Genomic DNA, 19338 nt, shown 5'->3' with positions numbered 1-19338 from the left:
AGGTGCTCAGGATCAGCCTTCTGTGGGGAAACTGAGGCGGGGGTGACAAAACACATCCACAGCAGAATCAGGAATATAACCCTAGCCTTCCTGGCTCCCTCTCGAATGCTCAGGCCCTGGGGACTTGCTGCCATCTTCCTTCACCCTGAAGAGGGCTCGCTCATCACAATCACTTCTGCCTCTTGGGCCCAGGTTGCATGTTGTACTCCAGTAGCAGGATGCTCCTCTCACACTGCCTGGGATGTCCTAGGGCTGGGCCTTGCTTACTCAACAACAAGAGGCTGTGCTCCTCCACAGCAGCCTTAAGCCAACTGGATCCTTCTCAGCTGGTCACAGGGAAACTCCTCTCCAGCCGCTCCAGGCACTTGTCTGAGAACTGCTCCGGAGGCGCTGCAGAAAGGTCAGTGATCCAGTCAGCACCCAGTGGGAAGGGCTTTGCAGCTCTTGATGCCCCTCGAGGGGACCAGATCCCCAGCAAGCTAGATTAGGAGCTAATGCACTGAAAGGCCTGATAGCATTCTCCCTCAAGACACCTCTCAAGGGAGGGGCAAAGCAGTGTCCCATCTCCCCCCATAGTTACAGCCTGTGGGAGGGAAGGATGTGCCAAAGCACACGGAGCTGTACAGCGAGTTTGGCTATACAAGTACACCCATCTATTCCCATAAAGCCACACATGCAGCTTATGAGACTGCACACAGTAATATGCCCTTACAGGCGCACATGTTCTGGGGGGCTACACATGCAGGGCAAGAGTATTGGTGGAGGGGGATGCACCTGGAGCAAGTACACAAAGGGGTGCTGTGAATGTTGGGTCGGGTGGGCGTGTGAGGAGTGGGGGTGGTGTATAGCTGTGTGCGCCTGGCCCACATGGAGGGAGGGGCTGTGCATGCAGTGCTAGGTTACCCTGCAGTACATGTGGCTAGGCAAGTCCTAGCAGAAGAAACTGGCTCAGTGTTTGCTGTAAGCTTACCCATGCTTCCTGTTTGTTTGTTTCCATTGTTGTGTTTGAAAAGAGCAGCACCCGCTGCTTTGGTGCAAAGCATGGGAGGGGCAGGAGACAGCGAGAGGGAGTCCGTTTCCACTTGGAGGACAGGTTTGCCTTGGTGGGATAACACAGGCAGAGCCTGTTGCTGACAGGCAAAAGCAGGCAAGGCTAGCCAAGTACTAATTCAAACTAGCTGCAGGAAGGAAAATGCTGCAGGGAGCGAGGGCAAGAATGGAACTGGGGTCTGGGAGGGAGAGAATGTCGGGTGGGGTGAACATGACACAAGAACCCCTGGCCCATGACATTTCTGTGTCTGCCCTGGGCAGTCCCACTGGTGCAGGGTGTACCCAGAGCCTTGGGCAGCCCAAGCCTGTCCCTGGCGGAACAGACACAGCTGTGCTATAAAGGGGTCACATCTCCAAGGACAAAGCACTCAGAGCAGGTTAGATTTGGCTAATGAGCTTTGCTTTCACCCCTTTTAACCTCAGCCTTCTTCCAGTGAGGGCAGTGAAAATGTTGCCCTTGGCTCCAAGGGAGTGGGATTGAAACTCCAGTTGGGCGGCTGAATTAACAGAAAACCTGCTGGGACCTTTTTATCTTCTAGGTGTCCCTCACTGATCAAGAGCTAGCTCCAAAATACCCAGCAGCCTATTGTGGGGTGCACAAGAAGCTGGGAACTAGAGACAAGAGATCCCTTGCTCATGGACTAGGCCAAACAGACACACCCAGGAGAGAACAGGGCAAGCTGAACAGAGCTGCAGAACCACTCCAGAAGTTCTGGTGAAGGCAACGTGGCCAGGTCTGAGGGAAGATCCACCTGGGCTGACGGGAAAGAGCTGGTGGCTACACATTCAGCACTATTTACCAGCCACTGCAGAGACTAGCGGGGGGGACGGGACAGGCATGTGGTAGCTGTAGAGATGGCAAGCACAGCGTCACCCACCTGCCCCTGGCATGAGCGGTGGGAGAAGGGTTACTGAACCCTTGGAGGAGAGGGGCAAGGGTGCCGGGACTTCTGGCCCTGAGGAGAGAGACAAAGGCGGCTGACGAGAACTGTCCATTCATTACATGCAGTGTGCAGCCCCAGGGTGGGTGGAGCTGCTCAGTGAGCCCATCAAGGCTCCCAGGCACGGCTAGTGGCTCAGAGGCCACTGGGCTGAGTGAGGGGCTCATAGGTGCCCCAGGAGCTGGGTGATGGACTCATTCATTCTGGTGCCAGTACAAAAAAGTGCTTCCCCAAGATCAGCATTTGCAGAATTATCCATGCAGCTGCAGGCCCTGCCTTATCTCCCTGGAGGTGGGAGCAACAAGGGCTGCCCCAGGGGACACAATGGGTCCATTTCAAATGGGAACAAGCAGCGGGTAAGGGGTGCAGTCAGTGAGGTACAGGGGAAGCTGGAGAAATGTACATGTTCCCCCCAGACTCCTTGCCCCTTTGAGATGGCCCTGTCACCTCCTTCCTGCTGCTGGTGTCTTCCCTGTTATCTACAGCTTGTTCTGGGCTACCTGCCTTCTGGGTGCCCTCCTGGGCTCTGGGACAAACCTTCCTTCCCAGAGGACCTGCTCCAGCTCCTGCTGAAACCAGCGACAGTCTGGGCACTGATTCAAGGGGAGCAGCCGCGGGCCCAGCGCCTCTGTGGAAAGATGTAGCCTGTGAACTGGCCTGTGGCACCGGACCCTACAGGCCTGCGGGGAGGGCTGCTGCACCCCCAGGTTTGATGAGGTCTTCATCGTATCCAGAGATTGCAGGCTGGGCCAATGGTTCTCAGCACCCTCATGCCACAAACTGTTCCAGCACCCCTGGCGGTGCCTCAGGGCCAAGGCAGAGGAAGAAAGGCCCCTGCGCCTTTAAGAGGGCAGCCCTCCTCTCATCGTAGTGACAGCTGTTTTTGTCTCTGGAGCCACATCCCCGTGAGTCACGCCTCAGCTATGCCTGGCACCACACCCAGAAGCAGGGCCTGAAGCTGCTCTCTTGTGCCCAGGAGGGACATTCACCCAGAGTGCCTGAGTGCTGCCCAGGCTCTTGGCTAGAGCAGAGCAGCCAGGCAGCACCCAGCAAAGGGGCCCAGAACCCTGATAGTGGCCGTAGACAAAACTAGAGGAAGCCACCCCACAATTGCTCCATGAGCACCCCCTGCTGCCGGGAGCTGGCATTGCCTGTGGTTTGCCAACCCTCCCGGTTTTGCCGGGAGTCTCCTGGCATCGTGCCCTGCTATCTCTCGCAGGCTACTGCCGCCAGACTAGCTTTTGGGTACTGACAGTCTGGAGGTGCCTGGCAGGAGCTCCTAGAGGGGTGTGCAGGCCAGGAGCGGCCCAAGGTACACACCGTCCCCTGAGTCTCTTCCTGCACTCCCACCCTCTGCCCCAGAGCGGAGCCCACACAGTCTCCTGCATCCCCATCCCCTGCCCCAGCAGGGTGAAGCGAGTGAAGGGGTGGAGAGCAAGCAATGGAGTGGGGAGGGGGAAATGGAGTGAGTGGGGGTGGGGCCTAAGAAAGGTTGGGACCAGGGCCTGGGCTCAGGGCGGGGCAGGGACCTTTGGGTTTGTGGCATTAGACAGTTGGCAACCTAGAAGGAGAACTGGCTCCTGCCACACATGACTGTCCCCGCCCCCGGAGCCCGGAGCCATCCAAGGATATTCACAGCATGGGCCATGGCTTGATAGAAAATTGGTTTGTGGCCCCACCCCACACCATTTGCCCTCATGCCCTGCCAGTCACCATCACCTAGGATACAGCACCCCATCTCTGGAGTCATTCCGTTCCCTGGGATTGTGCCACCAGGAATGGGCTGCTGCTTGATTGGCCTGTCCTGCAATCTCAGAACAAACGGTACTCAACTTCCCTTTGCTCTTCATTTCCTCCCCCCCCTCCCATCTGCTCTGTCCCCCTCTTCCAGGCACATGCTGGAAGGAGCTGGGTAGGACCAGCTGGAGAGGAGGCAGCGCTGGTCCCAAGTGACCTGGCAGCTCCCAGCAAAGCAGAGTGAGAATCTGTCCGGGATGCAGAAGGAACCACAGCTCACCCAGCCACAGTGGGACCCCCACAATTTCTCCACTGAACACTATTGCTGGGCACTGGCAGCGCTTTGGATGGGTGACGTGGGCTAGAAGTGCCAGGCACTGCTGTTGTGACAGTGAGTCTGGGGCGCCTTTGGGCAGTGTCAGGAGATGCATCAGGGGATACAGTGGGAAGGGACAAGTGGAGAGAATAGGTGGAGGGTGGGAATGTCAGATTCAAATATTCCAAGACGTCAGGGAGCTCCAAAGGTTGAGAGTCAACAGGGCGTCATTCTAGGCCAGGGCCTGGCTCTCGCCAAGCAGCTCAGGGCCCTGGGGAGGGAGGCAAAGCAAGAGAGGGCCCTGCCAGTTTGGGCCCTCTGGGAGTGGGTAAGAGGGACACTTCCCATTTGGGGCCCAGGGGTTGCAGGGCTGAAGGACGTGCCAAGAGAACAAGGCTGAATAAAAAGGGTGGCAGGAGATAAGAGCGGGGGAGAGCTGCGCGTGGGGCAGAGAGAAGAGAGAGCTGGCGGGAGAGGAAAAGGGAAGATAGTCTCCTCCCCAGAAGGAGCAACTAAGGCAGAAAGCTGCCCATTGGATCAGGTTTCCCCATACCCAGACTTGCCAGGCTGGGCAATCACCTTCCGCAGGGAAGGACGGGGAACATCAGCCCCCACAGCTTTTGAAACCAGAGCTCTGCCTCCTAGACAGGGCAGGAGGCTGCAGGGGAGTGTGGGACCCACCCTCCTGTGCCCTGTTGGAAGGGGCCTGCCAAAGCCCTTCCCTACCCAATGTCCGTGACCCAGTAAGGGGAGGGAGATGCCAATGCAGGGCACATGGCAATCAGGGACTCAGATTAAGTCAGGGACACCCTCATGGACCTTTGAGCTCTACCCACGACCCCTGATAACCAGCTCTGCCCTGAGCCCTGGCTGCCTCCCCAATTCCAGTCCTGCCTCCCAGGGTGCTGTGGGGGGTCATCCCATCCTGGGTCACCATCAGCATGCCCCCAAAGCCACACCAGAGTGCTGTGCGGGCCACCCACAGCCCGGGGGCAGCAGGGGCAAGCTCAGGACCACAGACTCACTGCTCACACTGGTTGAGGGCAGCTATACTGTTTAGGATCAGGGAGGTGCTGAGCAAGCATCCCTGCTTCTGCAGTGGAGAGGCAGCTGCAGCCCTGCCCAGCACACAGGGAACCTGTTTGCCAAGGGAAACCACTTCCCCGCATTTGCACCAGGAATAAACGGAAAAGCAAACAACCTCTGCAACCCACCAAGGTTATCCAGCACCAGGGCCGCACTGCAAGATGCCACCCGCGCCACCCCTTTACAGGGATCTGGCTGGGGCCAGAGCTCACCTGATTCTCCATTGCCGAGAAATTCTGGGCACACTGTGTATGGGACCATGTGAGCCCAGCACCCACTTGCAGGATGGTGACGGGTTCAGTGCATGGAGCTTCACGCTTGGATCCAGCTGGGCGAGGCAGATTCCAGAGCAGAGGCAGCTTGGGCTGCAGTGTGGAGAGTCGCTGGGCACCTGGGATTATACAGAGCTGGCAAAGGTGCTGAACTGACAGCTCTGGAGCCAGACGTGCAGGCACAGGGTGGGCGCCCACAAGGTATCCAGTCAATCCTTGGGCTTGCTGCTGAAGGTGGCGACACGGCAGCCAGTCAGTGCAGGCGTGAGATGAGCACTTGTCCACTGAGATCTGTCTGGAGACCAGCCAATTTATCTCCCACATGGGCCACTGAACGGCTGTCAGTGACCAACTGTGGGTCCCTGCTGAGCCAGAGACAAAAAGCTCCCCAACCTGCCACCCTCACCCTGCCTCTTGTGCTGGTTCCTATACCCTAGCCCTCCAGGAAAAATGGCCATGCTGAGCCCATCCCTGCCCCAATGACATCATGTGGAGGGGCAGACTCCCCCCAATAGGTGGGACTGTTTGTGGTGGATTGGAAGAAGACCCACTTCCCTTGCCATACTCCTGGCACATGAGCACAAAGCCGGGCCAGGTACTGCTACGCCTGAGGGGCAGCACAATTACTGGGCAGTGGGCTGAGGGAGCGGGCAAATACAACAGTCAGCCTCCCTCTCAAGCCGGAGAGGGGACACGGAGCTGTGGAGAGCACAGAGTGGGGAACAGCCACCAGCTACGCACCCCACAGGCCTCCGTTCCCTTCCATCTCCCTACAGGAAAGGGCAAGATGGCAGAGCCAGCCCGGAGCTAGCAGGGGAGGCCTAGGAGCAGAGGCTGGGATGTGCCCCTCACACCACTGGTTATTAGACTGTCACCCCACCAAGCCCCCCAGCCCCACAGCTCAGGCAGAGCGAGGGCACATTGGGGCTCTCGGCACAGGCTCCACCTTGGGACCACTGAACCTTACAAAGGCATTTGCCCCACCCTCTCCACTGGTGGCAGGTGCCTTTGTGGAGTGCTTGCTCAGGCAAAAGGCCCTGTGGGAGCTAATGGGCAGAGCAGGCAGCACCTCAGGCTGGGGGGGAGGGGTGCTTGACTCAGGGTGTGGTAACCAGGAGCCCACGCTGGGTTCTGGGTGGCCGAGCCTGAGTCTATCCACGGCGCAGAGGAAGATGGTTGGGCAGCTGGGGAACTGCATGGCCAGTCTGGCCTTCCTGCCACACTGTCGGCACACTGACCCGGGGGGACAGGGTCACGTTCAAGGCTGGGCAGAGCCTCCTGCCCCTCCAGTGGCTCCCAGCTGCAGGCAGAATGCCCTGCCCGCAGGGTGCCCACGGCTCTGAGGGCCAGCCCCAGTCTGCGTGTCACACTGGGTCCCAGCTCCAGGCAGCGGTCTCCTCCCCACAGTGCGGTAGGCTCTGGGGTTTGGCTTCAGGCAGAACCGCCCTCCCCAAGGTGCTGCAACCGCCAGCACGAACCCATTCCACACAGAGAGACTGGCAAGCTGGTGAGTTCCAGTTTTTCTTTTTTACACAAATATATACAGGGTATTGTACACAGCTCGACACAGACACGGTGCCAGTTAGCACCAGCCGCATGGACACAGCAACCACTGCCAGCCAGCCGCCTGGCTTTCCTGTTTGGGCACAAACACTCAGAGCCCTGGGCTGCGTTTCTAGCCTCTTCTGGGAGAAATCGCTCAGACCCCAACAACGTGCATTTCAAGGGGGAGCTCTTAAGGGGAGGGGAAGTAAGTCAGAGAAACTCACCAGGCCCAACCCCTCACAGCCTCTATCATAGAACATGCTCCTAAGAAGGAGCCGGAGTCTGAGTCCTTCCTCCTTTGTCGTCTTCCATCGAGGAGCAAAGCCTGCTATTGTCTCTGGACTTCCTATCAGAGGGGCAGGTAAAGGACGGACATCTGGGGCAGGTAAAGGACGGACATCTGGTCTCTGGTCCAAGCTGCCATGGACTTCCTGTGTGACCTTGGACAAGTCTCTTCCCTGCCCTGTGCCTCAGTTTCCCCCTCTGTACCAGGGGGGTGGTGATTCTGAATGCCCTCTTGGGAGCACAGGGGCATAGTTCGTTAGTGTCTATAAAGTGCTTGGTGCTCCCGGCTGGAAGTTGCTAGCGAAGGACCAGAGCGAGTTATTACAGCCCTCTGCGGAGCCTGCTTCGACTGGCTCCAACACACCCCTGCAGTCCAAGTGCTGCTTGAGCTACAATTCGTTGGAGCTGTGCCCATGCAGGCTGCACAGTCGGGGCTGTGGCTGGCCGTGGCCAAGGAACAGAGCAGCAGGGGGAGGGAGGCAAGGGAAAATAAATTCAGCTTACCAGCAGGGAGGCCTGTCACGTGCCCAAGCTGCCCAGCACTCAGCTCCCTATGCAAATCCAACCTAGCACGAGTGCGGTGCTCGGGGTGGGGGAGGTTTGGAATATGCCCAACAGGCGGCAGTGTCTCCTGAGAATCCCACAGCAGCATGTCACACGCACCCATGGGACTAGGCTCCCAGGAGACACCCCGCTCTCCCAGGGCGGGGAGGGGGATTCTAGAGCTGGGGGAGGCGGATGGCAGAGGCTGCTGCTTGAGCAATGGGGACGAGGAGATGCAGCCCTACACTGGCGGAAACCAAACACACAGGAGGGGTCAGCCAGGGCTCCGTACCCAGGCCAGGGCATCTGGGTCAGTCCCAGCACTGGCTGGTGGCTGGGGTCAGGGCCCAGCCCCGCTCCACAGCAGTAAGGGAAAGCCTACCCCAGTGCCCGCCCTTGCTGGCCCCGCTGCGCAGACACAGGAGAGCACAGGGGGCAGCAGCTGGGTGTCAGTTTTTTATTTTAAAGGAAGGGGGGGAAATGTACAAAAAAGCCACTTAAAACAATGCCACATGCTCCACGGTGAGCCCCATCGTGGCCTGACGGCGCCAGCTACCACAGGCATGAAAAGGCCGTATGCGCCCGTGCTAGCCCCATGCTCCCCTTGCCCTGCAAGGGGCCCTGCCAGGATCCTCCCCACCCAGAGGGGCTCTCCCGCCATCAGGGAACCAGCAGAGTTTTCACCGGGACACGTCTACTCCCCACACATGGCTGGGTGTTGCCACCAGCCCCCGGCAGCCTGTCGGAGGAGCAGGAGTGGGCCCGGGTACGTCACCCAAGCAGGATCATGGCCCTCACACGCCGATGCACATGCGTGGGGGAGACACGGGCACGGGGTAGAGGGCAGCACAGTGCCAGGGCACTGCTCCTCCCGCGGCTAGGACCAGTGCCCGCTGCCGGGCTCACAGCCACCCTCTACTAGCTGGGGTTGCAATACCTTGATTAAAGCTTTTTTCTTTTAAATCTAATAAGTTATTAGTGTTCAAGATTTCATGTGTGGGGGGCAGACGGGAGGCCCGAGCACACCCACTGCAACACCTGCCACCCCAAAGCATCCAGGCTTCTGCTGCCTCTGGGTCCTCTTCCTCCCAGCATGGAAGCAGCAAGGGTCAAAGTCATCTTCCTCCTCCTCCTCCTTCCCCCTCGCCGGGCTCACCTGGCCTCGGTCCATGTCAGAGAAGGTAACTGGTCAGAGCAGGTCCCTTCTCGGCCGCCCTGATGGGAGTGAGAGGAAGCGGGCGGGGAAGCAGGGAATGGAGAATTTGATGCACAGTCCTGTCCCACCCTTGGAATGAGCTTCAGGGCCTGGGCAGGTGGGAAGGGGCCCGGGCTGGCGTTGTCCTTGCCACACTTCCGGCTCCATTCAGTTCTCTCCCGTTCACAGCGGCTGCCTCGGCTCCCAGGCCTCTCCTGCCCCTCCTGCCCATGGTGGGGGAGGGGGGGCTACTGGTGGACCTCGTTCTCTATCAGGCTGTCCTCACACGACTGGAAATCCGTGTCGTTCATGCCGTCCGGGTTGATGAGCTCTTCGTCCTGAGACCCCTGCTCCTCGGACTCAGTGGCCTCGCCCTCCAGAGAGGAATCTTGAAGCACCTGGGCGATGTACTTTTGCTGGAGCGAGGAAGACAACAGGTCGTTAGCTGCGTGAGGCTGCTGGAAAGCCACGGCAGCGCAGGCTGGCAGGCCAGCGCCATGCAGACTGGGGGCTGAGCGCAGGGCACACCGGAGCTGGAAGGAATCCCTGCTGGGTGGAATGCCTGTGTCAGCAGGGGACAGGCCCCAGAGAGGGGGTGGGTGTTCGGGGGAGCCGCGGGGATGATGGGAAAGGCCGGCAACATGCCCCGGGGGGCAGCTCTTCACATTCCATTGCAGGTCATCCCCCCATTTTCTAAAGGCCTTAGGGAACACCTGAGCCCCCCAGAGAGCCGGGGTGGGAGAACTGGGTGTGTGTGTGTGTGTGTGTGTGGTGGTGGGTGGGGAGGGCTAGCCAGCCGGATATTAGAAAGGTCTGAGTTTCTCTCAAAGGACAGGTGCCCAACACTTGCTGCCATCAACAAGCCCAGCCCTCACATAGCAAAGCCCTTTTGAAAGATGCTGCCCTGTTGTGGAGATGGGGCACAGAAGGGAACTGAACCCTCAGCCTCCCCCCTACCTTGCCAAGCTGGAGTTCAGCACGAGAGCTGGTTTACTGGTACAGCCCCTGCTGGGCTGCAGGGTGAGCCCGGGAGCAGACAGGACAGCTTGGGGAATTCTGGCCCCGCATTGACAGATCAGCGGTGTCATCACAGCAGCTTTACCCAACGGAAATGGTGACAAGGGGTAGCCACTCCGACTGCACGCACACACGCAGCCCTGGCTGAGTTGGCAGGGGCCGCCCTTGCTCCCCATACTCGGGGGATTCAGAGTCAGCGGAGTCACACTGCTGAAGGGGAACCCAACTGCCCTTACTAGTCACCCTCTGGTCACTCTCAGGACAAATCTGGACTTTACGAAGGACTCCCAGCTCCGCTTCCTCATCCCCTTTGTGCCGCTCAGAACAGGGGTAGCCAGCCCCTCTAGGAGGCCTTCAGAGCCCTGGTACATGAAGGGCATGGCTAGGATGTGTTGCAGTCTAGCTAGCCCCAGATGGCCAGTGGTCTCTTGGAGATCAGCTGCTAGCTGGCACAGGTCAGAACAGCCCTCAGGTAGCTCTAACTTACAACGGAGGTGGGGGCAGAGTTAAGGAGTTATAACCAGCTCCTTGAAGCTCCCCCCTCAGCAGATATTACCAGAACCGGTGAGCTCAGGAGATTAAAGGGGCAGCCTTGGACAGAAGGCTGGACAGGAGGGGCAGGGGTTATCCCAAAGTGTTTTCATTCCATTATGTCAGCTTCCAATGAAAACAGCTGGCGCTGGGACATGGTGGTCCCAGCCCTGCAGCGTCCCCAGAGGTGAGAGCCACAAAGCAAAACCAACAGGGAAACTGACCAGTCTGGTTTCACTGTCCCAGCTGAGAGAGAGGCAAAAAGTGAACAAAGCATCAGGGGCGTGAGGGGGAATGGGGCAAGGGTGGAACAATTCCCCATCTCTGCTGGGCAAGCGACATGCACAAAGATATTCTTGGATGCCGGCTGGGCCAGGCCAGGAACGAGGCCCTCTGACAGGAAGAGACATGTGCTGCCCTCTTCCCCCATCCCAAACCCACACACAGGACAGCAGGGGAACAGGTGACTTACAGCGGATTTGGGAACTGGCGGCACAGCGACAGGTTGCCCGTTCTCCCTCCCGTCCACGGCGTCCACCTCCGTGTGGTCAATCTAGAGGGCAACAGAATGAAATGGAGAGACACGGACTGGAGACGGCAGGGCAGCTGGCCCACTGAGCCCCCCCTCACTGCTGTAGGAGCTGCCCTCCCTCGAGCCTTCCCTGGGAGCCTTATGTGATCCGGGAATCAACGCGCACAAGCAATGGTTTGGTGTTTGGGAGGGGCAAGGGGGGCTGAACACCTAGCTCAGGGGCAGCCCTATGAGGCTCCTGTTCTTTGTCACTAGAGAGGGAACAGGCTCATGTGCCGATGATGGGGCATGGCAAGAGGGCATGCCCCCAATAAGCCCCCCAGCCCAAGAGCAGTGTGGTGCCCCCAAGGTGCGGCAAGAGCCCCATCTCCACTACATCCATCTGTGTATGATATGGGAGGCAGGAGAGGTATTAGACCAGGGAGCCCATAATGAAGGGGAACGGCCTTGTGAGGCGTTTCCCTCACAGCCCAGCTTGAGGTAACCCCTCATCACCTCAGCCACAGTGCCCTCCCCCCCGGTGCCTCCCACAACCTCACCTTGTAGTTGTGAGCACTGAGGTATTTGAAGTGTCCGAAGCAGACGTGACACAGGCAGATCACAATAGTGATCACGAGAACCACGAAGGTGAACATGGAGGTGGGGGCCAGGAACCCTGGGCAAGGCAAAGAGTCACAGTCAGGGTGGTCCCATACCCACCGCTCCGGGGCCTCTGCCCACCACCGAGAGGAGACATCCAGTGAGCGCCTGGTTCTGGGGGGACCGGCAGCCTGACACGGTCAGGCTCAGCCAGGCTGAGTACGTCTTTATAACCCGGTGTCCGCCACTCGCTCCCTTGCCCTGTTAGCTCCCTCCCTCAGCCTGTGCTCACCGGTGCGCATGGTGGAGAAGAAGAGGAGCCAGAAGAGGCAGAGAATGGGGGCTGCCACCACCTGGTTCACAGCCCCTGAATGGATCTTCTTGTCCAGCTTGGCTGGCAGGTAAGCGTAGTACAGGTTGTACCGGTCAACCAGGTGCTTGAGGAGCATGTACATCAACCCTGGGAGAGAGACAGTGGGAAAGAGCAGTGAGGTGGCTGCTGGGCCCCAAGGTCAGCAGCAGGGCATGGCTCACAGACAGCAGCAGTGTCTCTCTGCCAGGCTGTTTAGGGCTCGACTTTAGGGAGACAACTCAGAGGCAAGGTGCCAGGACGCGGGAGTGACTTATCCATTACACCCTCCTACCCCCTGCACGTGCCGATTCCTGTCGGGAGGGCCCTTCTCCAGAGCCCACCTCGCCGCTGAACAGCAGGTCAGAGTGATGGGGGAGTTTCACCCCACGCAGAGCCAGCGTTTCCACAAAGGAAAGGCATCATTCAGCAGGGCGAGGGAGGACTTTCCAGACCGATCTGGCCTATTCCCCACTCCCAGTCTCCTCTCCAGCAGGCTGGGCTGCTGTGCTAGGCAGCTGAGTGCTCGCAGTGACACATGTACCTGCTGTAACTCCCTCCCACCTGCTTTGGGGCACAAGCACATTGCTCTGCCCCTGCTCGAGAGGGGGATCCTCGAGCCCCTGGCGTATCACACCCGGCCTATTTCCGTGTCATTATGGAAAGACCTCTCTGGTGCCCCTTTGTGCCAGCTGAAGCTTGTGCCACCTACACATGACAAAGCATCCCGTGCCACCACACCAAAAGCTCAATCTCCTGGACACCAGCAATCAGGCAGGGCATTAGCAATGACCACTTCAGCAGGCATTGAGAGGCTTGGCTGGGAACCCTTGGCCAGGCACACCCTTCCAGGCAGGGGCTCTGCAAACAGGGCCTCTCAAAGAAGCGATTTCAGGCAAGAGATGGCAACCCCCTTGATCATATTGGGCAGAGAAGCTGCTCAGCCAGCCAAGCATGGAGCATCATGTAGCTAGGGTACCACTCTCCACCCTCATCTGGAGACCATGATCCGCCAGCTCACAGCATGGCCTGGGCCCTCCAGACTCTGTTCGCCAGCCTCACAAATTTGCAACTGTCACCCTGCAGGGACTGCTGCCTCCAGGGCACCAGAGGGGCCACCTTGCCATCTGGGAAAGCATCTGGGATCCTTTAGGGTAAGAGGCGGAGCCGAAGCAGCTGTGATGCAAAGACAACCAGGCCCCTTCTGTTCCTGCTGGGAAAGCTACAGCTCAGTGCCCAGCCTGGCAGATGGTTCTCGCTGCAGTTACCTGGGGTGGCCATCCCCTGAAATGGGGGCAGCAGAGAGCCTGCAGGTAGGGAGCAGGGGGCCCACGTCTCTTACCTGCGCTGTGCAATACATGGCCAGGTGAGAAGGAGCAGCAGGCATTTGCACAGAGCCTCCAGCTGGTGATTCGCTGTCCCTTCGCTGGGAATGCAGGGCACCTGGGGCGGGGGGCGGGCAAGAGCCACTGTGTCTATGTACAGACTGGCTCTCTCAAGGGTCTCATTTGCACACACACTCACATACTGGACCCAGGGGACACTAACCAGGCCTCACGGGGGTTGCTTGAACAGCAAGACCCTCAACATGGAGACAGCCCTCCAAATGCATTCAGAGCAGCATCTTTATGATGTTTCTTCATAATGGTTCCCAAACCAGACCAGATTTGGACTGAAAGCCCCATTTGGAAACAATAAGAAATTGTGCCCTTAAAGAATCATAGTCCTGCTTTCCAACTCCCCTCTCCAGACAGATCAGGAGATATTGGAGACTGGCTGGCAGGGCTGACAGAGATGCATGCAGCCTGGCTAAACGGAAACACTGAAAGCATTGCTAGTCCTAGCTTAAGGGTTTGTATCTCTGGGAAGTGAAGGAGCATAGATAAGGTAACACTCAGGCCAAGACCTCGCTGCGTAAGTGTGGTTTTGCCAATTCTTTTACACAGGTTATTTCTGACAGAACAAAATGAGGGTATTGCTGACAGAACAAAGGTACGTATTGTACTGGAAATGTTGAGGTAAACAGACAAACCTGTGACAAAGAACCCCTCCCCCCATGTTTTTCGGGGAAGACCCAGGGCAGGATGATATAAAATGACATGACACAGAAACTGCAAAACTGAACAGGAAAAACCTTGCCGGTGGTAATTAACATGTGCACATGCTCATTTTAAGGGCCACCCACACCCAGTGGGCTAGCCTGTTAAAAGCCATCAGGATACTGATTAAGTGCTCTGTAGCGTAGGAATGTATGAAAGGCCTAAGCAAACATGGGCCCAGACTTGAGAAGCACTGGGCCAGAAAGAGAAAGGGCCAGACCAAGGGATCAGAGGAGGAGATGACAACCATGGAAAGTGGTAGGACATCCCGGTACCCCACAATGTGGTAATGAGGGCCCATTTACCAATTCTGTCTTGCCTGTGATCAACTGTCTGGCATAATGGTATGCCCAGGCCCTGTAAGTGACAATCATTGCCTGAAATTGTATAAAGGAAGGTGAAAATTGAGTAAGCCTATATCAAGTGAACCAGTGACTCAGTTTCCCAACTTTTTACCCCCATGCCTCCCATCCCGCCCTGCAGACGGGCTCCCCCACTGGAGGCAATGAAAGACACCGCTTCCCCCTGCTTTGGCCGCAAGCCCTTCCATGAGCAGCGAGGCAGAGGGGCGCTGTGCCACCTACCAAAGGGGACGATGATGGGGCAGGTGATGCTGTAGGTCATGACCACGGTGAAGACGCACATCATCCAGGCGTAGGCGGCTCCGAACTGGAACTCGTAGGCTTGGTGCTGCAGGAGAAAGCAGACATCGCATCAGTATGGCTCACGGAGTGGCCTGGTGCCCTGGCCAGTGGGAAGGAGGAGGGCATCTCAGGAGCCGGTGCACTGCTCTGTCTGTGGACAGCAGCCTGTTCAGACTTTCGGTGGATGGGCCTGCACACGCTGCAGCTCCACAGGGACATGCCTTAAGAAGAGCTGTGGGAATCCCCCGCTTTCCCCAGGCTCTCAGGATGCAGCACTGATATTCCTGAGGGGATACGTGCCAGCCAGCTGGTTCCTTATACACTACACAACATACCTCTGCATGCGAGCATGCGTCTGGCTGTTCAGCTTGCACAGGCAGAGACTCCCCCATGCACGCTTGCACAAGTGCACAACTGCTGGAACACACTCTGTTTGTTCACCAGAGGCCTGACACGCATCCAGTGCGCAGCGCAGGTCTCCACACCCCTTCTCTGCAAGGGCGGGGGGAGGCGGCTCTGGCACATACCCGCTTGACGTTCCTGCGCTCGGCGGCCGAGCGGGCCAGACAGAGGCGGATCATGTACATGAGCAGGCCGGGAATGCGCAGCAGGTCCATGGCGTTCCCGATGAAGGCGGAGGCGATGACGTAGTTAACAAAGAAAGCCCCGTTATCAGGCAGAAAGACGCACCTGGGGACAAAGGAGAGCGAGCTAAGTAACGCACCTGAACCTGACTGCAGGCACAGAGGGGCATACGGGCGGGTTCAGAGGAGCAGACAGGATGCTGGCCAGGGCTGGCATTGCCAGGCAACGGCCACTGTTCTGCCTCTTCCTCCTAATATTCTGCCTCTTAGGAAGTCTGTGTGAGACTAGGCCTCACCACATTTCCCACGAATATATGGGGAGAGCCCCCCTCCCGCCTCCCAATTGCAGGCCCAGCAGGAGTCACTTTTGTGAAGACAGGCTTTCCCTACCCTCCAGCCTTGGAGACCACTTACTCAAATCGCACTGCGGCCACAGCCAGGAATTTCTTGTCAAACAGCCAGCGGAAAAACACATCCAGACTAGGGAGAACAATGGGAAACAAAGGGTCTAGCGTGAGTATATAGATGCTGGGAGATCCCACACTGTACGCACACTTGGTCGTGACTCGTGGTGGGAGCTGGAACACCACCTGCTGCGAAGGCAGAGTAATCTTGGAACACGGAGGTGCTCTGACATGCGGGTACATGAGAGCGTGCTGCCTTCCTCCCCTTTCTAGTCTTCAGGGCAGGGTTTAGAGAGGAGGAGGCAATCTTTAGGACATGGAGAGACTACTGGGAGAGAAGGCCCGGATTATACTGGGCTGTCTGTCCCTGGTCACTGTTACACCTGGTCTTCCACATTCAGTTTAGCCTGGCAGTTAGCAGCAACGTCTGCTGCAATTCTCTGCTGACCCCTATACTCGGGCTTTACATGGTTGCTTTAAAGAAAAGCTGCATGAAAACAGGAAGTAGTTTCCACTCATCTGATCCAACATATATATATATATATATATAAAAGATTAAAACCTCTGAGGTTATATACAAAATGAAACGAGGAGGCAGAGGCATTTTCAGTCTGAGGATTTATATCAAGGCTGGAAGAGCAGGACTGTCGGGAAGGGCAGGCGATTTCTACAGATCTTTTTAGGGCAATATATACACATGTCCAGGAAAAAACCTCACAGAACTTGCCCTAACAAGAGTAGAGATAATCTCTTGCTGTCCGGGCTGCTCATTTGATCTTTCTGCCTCCTGACATATCAGTGATTTGCGTGTCCTATGAACTTGAAATCTAATTAATTTTAAAAAATGGATTTCAAGTCTTTTCAGGCCCCCTGCCCCTCTCCCTGCAGCATCATTTTCCTCTCTCCTTTGCTGGGTGAAAGACCCACACAGAGAATGGGTGAACCCAACTATGTAAGGGAAAGAGTGAAATTGACTCGTCCCAAAGTCCCAGGCCCTAAGATCAATGGCAGTGAGGTGCCTTAATCTTTTTGAGGATCTGGATCAAATAGCCTCAAACACACCAGAATAAACAGGCAGAAAATAAATCCTTGTTCTCAGATTTCTTTTAATTCTATTAGATTTAGACCCAAATTCTGCAGCCTATAGTCTCCTATGGAATCATCTGTGGAGCAAAGAGTTTGAACATGAAGCATCACTTGTATAAATAGCTAGTAAAATATTCTTAATCAACAGCATGATTATTTTAAAATCACAGCAAGGGAGGTTTAGGTTGGACATTAGGAAAAGCCTCCTGCCTGTCAGGGTGGATAAACACTGGAATAAATTGCCTAGGGAGGTTGTGGAATCTCCATCTCTGGAGATATTTAAGAGCAGGTTAGATAAATGTCTATCAGGGATGGTCTAGACAGTACTGGGTCCTGCCATGAGGGCAGGGGGCTGGACTCGATGACCTCTCAAGGTCCCTTCCAGTTCTAGTGTTCTATTATTCTATTTTTAAACTGAAGGGACCTTTTAAGTGGGAACCCCCCACCTTAGAGATTACACAGCTACAGCCTCTTCCTGACTTACGAACCGGTGACGGACCAAGCAATTGGTCGTTACTCGGTTCGTTTGTAAATCGGACCCCATAGAGTTACACGCGACTACGCTGTTTGTAAGCGCGGATTGCGTTCGTAACTCAGGGTCCGCCATTTACGACAGCTTTGGTCGTAACTGTGAACGGTCGTAAGTCAACCGTTCGCAACTTGGGGACCGGCTGTATTCAGCTCGCATCAGTGGAGATTCAGCTACAGCGTCAGGTATTTTCAGCTTCTGCAGGAGAATTTTTTTGTTGAGCTGACACAGTCAGATTCAGAGTGTTTTTCTGTAGCCGTGTACGGGTTGCCCATTCTCAGGAGCAGCCCCAGTTCAGCAATCGGTGCTGCATGTCCCTGTCTCCACATCAAGGTCAGCCAGGGTGCAGCTATGCCGATCACTGGAATGAGGTTTTCCCTCAGTGCGGAGGCGGCCTAACAAAGTAAGAGCATCTCCTGGAGTTTTCCTTTTTTCTTGCATGCTCCTTCATTCCCACTTCATGCCTGAGCAGCTGGGCAATGAGGCCTCCAGTGCAGAGCACCTGTCCTGGTGGCAGAGCAGGCGGGTAACCAGCAATGGCAGCTTTGTGAGCGTCAGCATGTAACCCTGCATGAGGGCTTGGGAAGGGGGTTCAGGAGACAGGCTGTCATTTCTGTACCCTGAAAGCACGGTGCATCATTGCTATATATGGGGAGGCTGGCTGAATCCTGCCCCCACCTGACTACAGTGGGGAATTGTGCCAATTCGGAGTTGAGAATGCGCTTATTGAATAGGTTTGTATGGGGCCCACTGAGCAGGATCTAAGCTCTGTGCAACTGGAGAGAAATGATCCAGCTTGCAGAGAGCTGAAAGGGCAAACCCCATAACTCTGAGGTGCCTGCCACCATCCTAAATGCCAGGGAAACGATTCTCAATGCGCAGATGGCAGCAAATAGTTACAGAAGAGCTGGGTGGGTGAGCGTGCTGTCTCCCCAGTGACTAGGGGATCCTCAGCCCAGTGCTGCATGGGTCTCCAGACCTGCTTCATTCCCTCCTCACCCACCTGCTCAAGCCCAGCGAAGGCAGCAGCAAGACCATGAAGATGAGGAAGGTGTAACACTTGTGCATGGTCGTCCTGTTCTCTCCAGATCTGTAGGAAAAGGGGAGGCCATTAGCAAGTGGACTGAGAGCCTGGCTGTGGGTGATCACAGCCATCTATTGATCCATCTTAAATACTTATAAAGTACCCACTAGGTCTCTTTGGCACCGATCCGCCTGTTGCACTTGACTATTAATGTAAGTTGGGATTGGTCCTGCCTTGGGCAGGGGGCTGGACCTTCTGAGGTCTCTTCCAGCTCTATAATTCTATGATTCTATAAGAAAGGCCAGTCTGGGTCAGACCAAAGGTCCATTTAGCCCAGTGTCCTGTCTGCTGACAGAGGCCAATGCCAGATGCCCTAGCGGGAGGGAACACAACAGGTAATCATCACGTGATCCTTCTCCTGTCACCCATTTCCAGCTTCTGACAAACTTAGGCTAGGGACACCATTCCTACCCATCCTGGCTAATAAGCATTGATGGACCTAACTGCCATGAATGTATCTTTTTTGAACCCTAAGTCCTGATCTTCACAACATCCTCTGGCAAGGAGTTCCACAGGTTGACTGCACACTGCATGAAGAAAAACATTATTTTGCTAGAGTTCTTTGAGAGGGTCAACAAACATGGACAAGGGGGATCCAGTGGATATTGAGTACTTAGATGTCTTACGTTCTTAAAGTCTGTAATATCTTTATCCTCACAACAGCCCTATGTGGTGGGGAGACTAAGACTTGCCCAAGGTCACAGAGGAAATCTGTAACAGAGCAGGGAACTGACCCTAGTCTCCTAAGCCCCAGGCAGGCACTCTAATCCCTGTATTCCCCTTCCCCTCTCACTTAGTACAGCCTCCAGCCCTCCTGAATCAGCCACAGGAGGAAATGCAGACAGCATCATGCCTAGTGCCCAACAGTAACTGAGGCTAGTCTTTACCACACAAGAATTGTTGGTATAGTGGTATAGTAAAGCCCTCCCC

The 19338-nt window shown here is 56.3% G+C and overlaps 1 protein-coding gene across 4 annotated transcripts in view; it reads right to left on the bottom strand.

Annotated features, from left to right (window-relative positions):
* Positions 1 to 6910: 6910 nt before the first annotated feature.
* TMEM63B (transmembrane protein 63B) overlaps positions 6911 to 19338 on the bottom strand; it is a 99623-nt gene continuing 87195 nt past the window's right edge. For all 4 annotated transcript variants that reach the window (XM_075925034.1, XM_075925037.1, XM_075925035.1 and 1 more), the window contains 8 exons: positions 18328 to 18414; positions 15720 to 15785; positions 15249 to 15411; positions 14662 to 14767; positions 11922 to 12089; positions 11590 to 11705; positions 10991 to 11071; positions 6911 to 9386 (listed from right to left, as the gene is read on the bottom strand). In XM_075925034.1, coding sequence (XP_075781149.1) covers positions 9219 to 9386; positions 10991 to 11071; positions 11590 to 11705; positions 11922 to 12089; positions 14662 to 14767; positions 15249 to 15411; positions 15720 to 15785; positions 18328 to 18414 — 955 coding nt within the window. In that variant the 3' untranslated portion in view covers positions 6911 to 9218. The remainder of the gene's footprint in view (positions 9387 to 10990; positions 11072 to 11589; positions 11706 to 11921; positions 12090 to 14661; positions 14768 to 15248; positions 15412 to 15719; positions 15786 to 18327; positions 18415 to 19338) is intronic.

Source organism: Pelodiscus sinensis, chromosome 3 (assembly GCF_049634645.1).
Source record: "Pelodiscus sinensis isolate JC-2024 chromosome 3, ASM4963464v1, whole genome shotgun sequence".
Taxonomy (NCBI): domain Eukaryota; kingdom Metazoa; phylum Chordata; order Testudines; family Trionychidae; genus Pelodiscus; species Pelodiscus sinensis.
The sequence above is the reverse complement of the archived record's forward strand: the minus strand, read 5'-3'. Positions and strand labels throughout refer to the sequence as shown.